This window comes from Macaca thibetana, chromosome 6 (genome assembly GCF_024542745.1).
Source record: "Macaca thibetana thibetana isolate TM-01 chromosome 6, ASM2454274v1, whole genome shotgun sequence".
In the NCBI taxonomy this organism is placed as follows: Eukaryota; Metazoa; Chordata; class Mammalia; order Primates; family Cercopithecidae; genus Macaca; species Macaca thibetana.
Window position 1 is genome coordinate 110,406,377 of NC_065583.1, and position 7,895 is coordinate 110,414,271.

The 7,895-nt window shown below is 39.8% G+C and overlaps 1 protein-coding gene across 9 annotated transcripts in view; it reads right to left on the minus strand.

Annotated features, from left to right (window-relative positions):
- RAD17 (RAD17 checkpoint clamp loader component) overlaps window positions 1-7,839 on the minus strand; it is a 47,289-nt gene extending 39,450 nt beyond the window's left edge. The window contains exons 1-6 of one of the 9 annotated variants that reach the window (XM_050793554.1): window positions 7,528-7,839; window positions 7,118-7,160; window positions 6,252-6,388; window positions 5,858-5,961; window positions 3,345-3,602; window positions 2,722-2,805 (exon numbers count right to left, since the gene is read on the minus strand). In XM_050793554.1, coding sequence (XP_050649511.1) covers window positions 2,722-2,805; window positions 3,345-3,602; window positions 5,858-5,899 — 384 coding nt within the window. In that variant the 5' untranslated portion in view covers window positions 5,900-5,961; window positions 6,252-6,388; window positions 7,118-7,160; window positions 7,528-7,839. Of the gene's footprint in view, window positions 1-2,721; window positions 2,806-3,344; window positions 3,603-5,202; window positions 5,384-5,857; window positions 5,962-6,251 lie in introns of all 9 variants that reach the window. The other 8 variants (XM_050793553.1, XM_050793550.1, XM_050793552.1 and 5 more) reach the window with 8 other exon arrangements.
- Between the last annotated feature and the right edge of the window lie 56 nt (window positions 7,840-7,895).

A 7,895-nucleotide genomic window follows, 5' to 3' on the forward strand; every position in this document is an offset into this window, starting at 1 on the left:
CTGTCTCAAAAAAAAAAAAAGAAAGAGAAGGATCTGTTACCATCAAAGTAACTAAAACAGCAACTCCTTCATCTCAAGGTTGAAAACTAAAGGAAAAACCTAACGTAAACAACGGACTCTAGGTATTAGTGATGTGTCAATGTAGGTTCATCAATTTTAACCAATGTACTACTCTGGTAGGGGAAGGTTAGTAAACGGAGAAGGCTATGCATGTGCCGGGGCAGGGCATATGTGGGATATCTCTGTACCTTCTACTCAATTTGGTTGTGAACCTAAAACTGCTCCAAAAATAAAAGCCTATTTTTTAAAAAAGAAAAAGATATAAAACTCATCCTACCTTTCTAGTTGGAAATGTATTTCAAGGTAACTAAACAACCCTAGCTAGTGATGGCAAACTTTTCTTTGTAGAAAAATGTCAGTAGTAACTGTAGAAATAACAGAACTACAAGAAAGTCACTGTTTTACAACTCTAATAAAATAAGTGATTCAGGCAAGGGTTGAAAATTGAAGCTACAGCACTTAGGTAGACGACTGATGGAGAACTGGGCATTCACATGCTGCCATGGTATCTCCCCGTGGATTATGTGCCAGTTGTGAGGGAAAGTTACTCTACAATGAAGATTTTTGACGGTCACCTCTTCAATCTAGTGACCAAACTTAAGACAGCAGGAGAACCACAAATACTTTCCAACTTGACACACTATACAACATACACCATGACCTTTATTCTTCCAAAAATGTTCAACTTGAGTCTAATCAAGCCCTTGATTCAAAATTTCAGGTTATAGGACATGCAGGATAGAAGAACAAGTTAATCATCATTAGGAGGAAACAACCTAACAAATGCAGCGTGAGACTTCCACAAGTCAACCGGCCTGGTCTCCTTCATAAGTCAGTGCCTTGGAGAAAAAGAAAGGGTTAGTAAACTATTACTAGATTCAGGGGGGAAAAAAGGCCTAAGAGATATAACAACCAAACGCAAGGTTTGATCCTTGATTACAACCTGTTCGAAACAAACCAGCTACAAAAGACATTTTGGGGACAAATGCAGAAACGTGAATATGAATTGATCATTAGATAGCATTAGGGCATCCTGGTTAATTTTGTTAGAGAGAATAATGGTATGCATAATTAATTAGGAAAATAATTTTTTTTTTAAAACACAGAGACATACTGAAGTCTCTAAAAGTCTAACTGAAATGTCACAATGTTTATAATTTACTTTAAAATACTTAAGTGGGAAAGAATGAGTATATTCTGTATATATGAATATTTTTATTATTCTATTTTCTTTTATGCTTGAAAAATCTCAAAATAAAAACATTTAAAAAGAGAGATAGGGCCGGGCGCGGTGGCTCAAGCCTGTAATCCCAGCACTTTGGGAGGCTGAGACGGGCGGATCACAAGGTCAGCAGATCGAGACCATCCTGGCTAACATAGTGAAACCCCGTCTCTACTAAAAAACACAAAAAACTAGCCGGGCGAGGTGGAGGGTGCCTGTAGTCCCAGCTACTTGGGAGGCTGAGGCAGGAGAATGGCATCAACTCGGGAGGCGGAGCTTGCAGTGAGCTGAGATCCGGCCACTGCAGTCCAGCCTGGGCGACAGAGCGAGACTCCGTCTCAAAAAAAAAAAAAAAAAAGAAAAGAGAGAGAGAGAGATTGATGGAAGGAGAGAATATTTTACCTTGGAGGTTCAGGGTAATTGTACAGTAAGGAAGTGAAACAAAAAATATCAGTCTAAAATAAATAATGACTGTTTTGGGCTATATTTAGTAGAGAAACTAATATGTAATTTGCCTGCTTTCCTCAGCCTGAGATAATCTGATGTGCTAAATACACTAGTACCCTAATTGGTTTACTGATTCTTTATGCTAACAATAAGACATAAAGAAAAAGAGTTACAAATAAAGGGGAAAATTCAAAGTCTCTGAGTCTTTTAGTCAAGTTGGAAGTAGTAAAGTCAGGAAGCTTTTTTTTTTGTTTTTTGTTTTGTTTTGTTTTTTTATGGTTTTTGGTATTGCTCTGTTGCCCAGGCTAGAGTGTACTAGTGTGATCACAGCTCACTGCAGCTTCCACTTCCTGGGCTCAGGCGATCCTCCCACCTCAGCCTCCCAGGTAGCTGAGACCAGTGGCATGCACAATGCCCAGCTAATTAGCTGTAGAGACAGAGTCTCCCTATGTTGCCCAGGCTGCTCTTGAACTCCTGGGCTCAAGTGATCCTCCCGCCTTGGCCTCCCAAAGTGCCGGGATTACAGGCATGAGTCACCACGCCCCAATAGGGAGCTTTCCACTGGAGGAGATCTAGACTTGTTTTGAGCAAAATCATCATAAAACTTTAACTTCTTTTTTTTTTTTTTTTTTTTTTTGAGACGGAGTCTTGCTCTGTCACCCAGGCTGGAGTGCAGTGGCCGGATCTCAGCTCACTGCAAGCTCCGCCTCCCGGGTTTACGCCATTCTCCTGCCTCAGCCTCCCGAGTAGTTGGGACTACAGGCGCCCGCCACCGCGCCCGGCTAGTTTTTTGTATTTTTAGTAGAGACGGGGTTTCACCGTGTTAGCCAGGATGGTCTCGATCTCCTGACCTCGTGATCCGCCCGCCTCGGCCTCCCAAAGTGCTGGGATTACAGGCTTGAGCCACCGCGCCCGGCCATAAAACTTTAACTTCTAACAACACACTGTAAGAAAAATATTTGATGTTAAATATTTAAAAACACATTTCTTACCTGTTTTGGTTGCCTTTCTAAGACTTGAGCTTTTAACCAGGTTTCAACTTCTTCAATTTTCTTTTTATGCACAGCAAGTTCATGCTACAACAAAAATTTCAAATTTAAAACAAAACTTCTTAACTGAAGATTTTTTTGGTACATCAGCACATATGAACCTAAGCATTATTAACGAAAAGAAGTAGCAAATCAGTAACAATCTATATAATAAAATGGTCCTTTTGATTATACTTGAATTTTTATACTATTATGGAAAAATTATATTCTTAAGTTGATAACTCTGTATGATAATTTTGGCAAGTTTGTTGTTATAACATTTTTTAAAATTCAGAAATACATTTTGAGAAGACAGTAGAGAGGAGTATTACATTTAGTACAAAAACTTTTAAAAAGATCAATTCTATGTTGGGATTAAATTAAATCTAAGATAACTAATAATACAACTTTAGAGTAACTATTGAGAAAAATCTGAGCCTTGGAAAATAAAAAAATCCAGAATTTTTTCTAACCCTTAGAAAGATTCCTGAGTAAAAAATCTGAAAATATACATCTCTCTGCTTCCCATCCACCCTTATGCACCCTGAAATTAAATTATGTAGACATGTCTGCATGCTTTTCAGTACCTGAGTTTCTGGTTTATATTTATCCACCCATGGTTCATTTTCAGACAGAGATTCTTTTGAATTTTCTAAACCATAAATCTGTTCTAAGGAAGACAGATTTCCTCTTTTTCTCGCTGGAAATTTACTACTTTCTAATGTAGAAGGTCCATTTTTTCTTCTATGACTTGAGTTATTCACACCTAATGACGTGGCAGTAATAGTAGAGATGTCTCTACACTCTAGAAAATCATCAAATGATGGGTCGACCCAGTCTGTTACCTGAAAAAAAAAAGAAATCCTGTAAATATAATCACATTTTCTCCCATCTATTCGCCCAAATAACTGAACTACTCGAAACAGCATACTCATAAATTTATAACCTTTAAAACGAAAAAAAAAAAAATTTTTTTTTTTGAGACAGGGTCTCGCTTTGTCGCCCAGGCTGGAGTGCAGTGGTACAATCTCAGCTCAAGCAATCCTCCAGCCTCAGCCTCTTGAGTAACTGGGACTATAGGCATGCACCACCATGCCCAACTATTTTTTTGTACTTTTTGTAGAGATGGGTTTTTGCCATGTTGCCCAGGCTGGTCTCAAACAATTCTTGGGCTCAAGTGATCCTCTCACCTCAGCCTCCCAAAGAGCTGGGATTACAGGTATGAGCCAAGACACCCGGCCTAAAAATCTTACAAATTAACTCTTTTTAAATAAAACTCTCTCTGTAATAGTTGTTTTTCTACTTTACAGTAAGTGCAAGTGCATACTTGTCTACTTGACCTTAAAGGAGTAAAGAACACAAACTTATTTTTATTAATTGTAATCTTCCCAGCATAAAGACTAGAATGACTTTTTTAACTCTCTGTAGGATTGAAACATAAATATTAAAATTACCTATTAAAAAAAGCAAAACAAAAGAAAAAAATGATAATATTTTAACAGAAATCGCAATAAGAGTAACACATCTGCCTTGGCCAGGTTAATACATTCACAAACTAAGAACCATTTCATATATCCAAATAATCCATATCAGCTTTAAGACTTAGTGAAGATATAGACCAAGGATCATAACGTTGCAATCTGTAATTATGACTGAATTATATTTTTCTTCAGTGCAAGAAGCAACTAATATTTTTATAATTGAGACAGGCTTTTCATGGGGGAACTGTCACTCAGAAACGCCTAGTAATGGTTGGGTGTAGTGACTCACACCTATAATTCCAGCATATTCAGAGATAGAAGCAGTAGGATTGCTGAGCCCAGGAGTTTGAGAACAGCTAGCATAACACAGGGAGACCCCAACCCTACAAAAAATAAAAAATTAGCCAGGCATGGTGGCGCACACCTGTATTCCCAGCTACTTGGGGTGCTAAGGTGGGAGAATCACTTGAGCCTGGGAGGTCAAGGTTGCAGTGAACCATGGTCACCCCACTGCACTCCAGCCTGGGCAACAGAGTGAGACCCTGTTTTTTTTTTTTTTTCTTGCTAAAATTTAGAAATTATTAGTTAATTATTACAAATAATTAGAAATTAGAAAGTTTTACCAGATTTTTTAACACTCTAATAGCATTAATCTAGAAAAACATAGCTTCAGATCTGGTTGTAGAATCTACTGCCTGGCTAACAAAAAGAAACCAAGTTATGTTTTCCTTCAAGAATACTCAGCCATAGTTGTGAGCTACCAATTAGACAATGTTCCTCTCTTGAAGAAAACGAACCAGAAGTTGGAGCTGAAAGTAGGCTTAGAGGAGGTAATTTAGGGCTTACAAATACTTTACAAATGCTAAGTCACACTTCACTCTTCTTTTAAGACAGAGAGTTAGGAATATTATTGGCAGTGGATTAAAAAAGGAAGACCACTGGAAAAAATTTCAGTCATAGCTACCTGATTCATTTCGTCCTCATCAAAAGATTGTGACTGGTACTATAATTTTGGCCCCTTTCCTCTATATTTTTGAGTGTATGAAAATATCTTTCATTATAAACCTTTCGACAGCAATTCTGATTTGCAAATTATTTATACATTTTATAGTTTCATTTCTTACATAAATGTGGACTCCCATATACTAGAAAAAAGAGAAAGATAAACAGCAAAGTTAAGTAATTTACTTAACATCAAAGAAAATTTAGAGCCATCACTTAGGGAAATAGCTACCCTGCATGCACGAAACTGTCTGACCCCCATCCCACTTTAACCCCTATCTTGCTGAGAACTGACACACTGAATCACATTACTTCTAAGAAGTAGGGCTTTTATAAGCTATAACACCAACTACCACTCTTATTTCTCTCTTCTATGTTCTTCCATTCAAATGTTTTCAGCCTTTGTGACTGGGACTGTAAAACACTTTTTCAAAATTAAGGTTGTACTTTTAGAGAACATTTGTTTCACAACTTATTACCAGACTTGCTGAAATCATTAATTACAATAGATACTGGACTCTATTACTTTGATAGCAGTAATAAGTTATTAAGAATATGTATAAAAATTTATAATTATTTTAAGGCAATTATTACATGGCCATTCTAGTGTATCATACCTTTGTGGAAGATACCTTTGGTCTAAGAAAAGTTTTTGACATTATAAACTGTAATAGTTCCCATCCGTAGTTCAGGACCTGTAGTACATTAAACTATAATTCACCTAGGGGGGAAAAAAAAGAAGCCCTCAAATGAAGAAAAACTGTAATTGCAGAATTATAGTAATAAATGTATACTGATATAATCAACAACACAATAAAGGCTCAAGAACTAGTGAAAAGGAAGAGTAAATTTAAGTGATACAAGAAATCAAAATTCTAAAATAATTTTACTTTTAATGACTATAACTGTATTAAATAATCTACTTGTGGTGTTACTATCGGAGTTTTTCACATGAACTCAATGATGTATCAGAGGAAAAACAGAAAAAAACCACACATACTATGTACTTACCTTTTGTCATTAAAATTAGGCAATTTTATTTGAGCAATTTTTATACTGAAAATTAAAGTTTTCCTAATTTCAAATTACAGTTGCAGTTCTTCATTTCCAATATTTCCCAAAAAAGTAAAATACCATGAATTCACTTGCTGTGGACGAAGAATTTAAGTCTTACTGTAAAATTTTTGTTTTCATTTGAACACGTTATTAGAACATTTCTTGGTAACACTGTGGTTTTCAACCGTGTTTTCAAATGCTTAAACGTTTATGCAAAACTAGTGAATTCAACAATTTTAAGTTAGCCAGAAGAAAATTTTAAGGCCTACAAACTTATACACCGGAAAGTATACCGGACTATTTTACAGTTTGGAGGCACACATAGCCTATAAGCACCCCGACACACTAGAAAACACATTGTTCAGCCCTCCGCCCCAAATCGTTCGGGATTAGAGACTGTGACGTTTCAACAGGTACACAAGTGGAAAAAAACCACCTATTTGAGTAAATATAGTTTGCAGCTCAAAATAAAAGATGCAGACCAGGGGCCGGGCGCGGTGGCTCACGCCTGTAATCCCAGCACTGTGGGAGGCCACGGCGGGAGGATCACCTGAGGTCAGGAGTTCGAGACCAGCCCGGCCAAAACATGGTGAAACCCCATCTCTACTAAAAATGCAAAAATTAGCCGGGCGTGGTGGTGGGCGCCTGTAATCCCAGCCCTTCCGGAGGCTAAGGCAGGAGAATCACTTGAACCCGGGAGGCGGAGGTTGCACTCCAGCCTGGGCGACAAGAGTGAGACTCCGCACCCCCCACCAAAAGAAAAGAAGACTACTGTCACGGTCAGGGCTCTATTCACCCTTGAAAACAAGATTGACAATTACCTCCTTTAAAAAGCAAGTAACTGTCCCTGAAGATGCCAGGTTCCTGAAATGAGATGTCAGAGGCAGACCTTCAAGACTATTCCTAGCTGACCCACCACCACCCCACACAGTGAACAGGGTATACCAAGCTCAAATATTCGTTCAACGTAATCCTATAATCAGTGGGGTGCCGGGTTGAGCTCGCAAATCCCCGCTGCAGGACAGGGCTTTGCACCCTCAATCTTCTCATCCCCAGATGGGATGGGCGGGTCGGGAGGAGGAGCGACGCGAGCCCAGGAAAGCTCGAAGGCAGAGATAGACTCGCGTCTCTAAGACATACACGTAATATAGCCGCAACCGCGGCGGCCTTACTTTCCCGGAGTTGCATCCCCTTTTGGGCAAAGAGCTGAGGCGACCGGGGTCTAACCTACGTGAAAGGGCAGCCACCTGGCCCTACCCGGGCTCAACGCCGAGCCTCTCGGAGGTACGGCCTCCCGGGGACCTTCCAGACTGGTCGGCGCATCAGCGACGCAAGCGAAGGGCGGGGACCTCCGAAGGAGTGTGTTACTTAGACATCCAGCGCACTGCCTGACCCGAAGTACCGACCCGAGTTACGCCCACTCTCCAACTTTGCGATGGAAATGTGTCATCGAAAGCCAGGTAACCAGTGGGCCGCGGCTGGGTCGCAGGGACAGGCTAGGGGCGCCGCGGTGGGCCTCGAGGCCCTTGGGGCCGTGGGCTTTTGCTGTCGCCCGCCCCTTCCGGCTCCTCCCCGTAGAGCAAAGGGCACGTGAGCTAG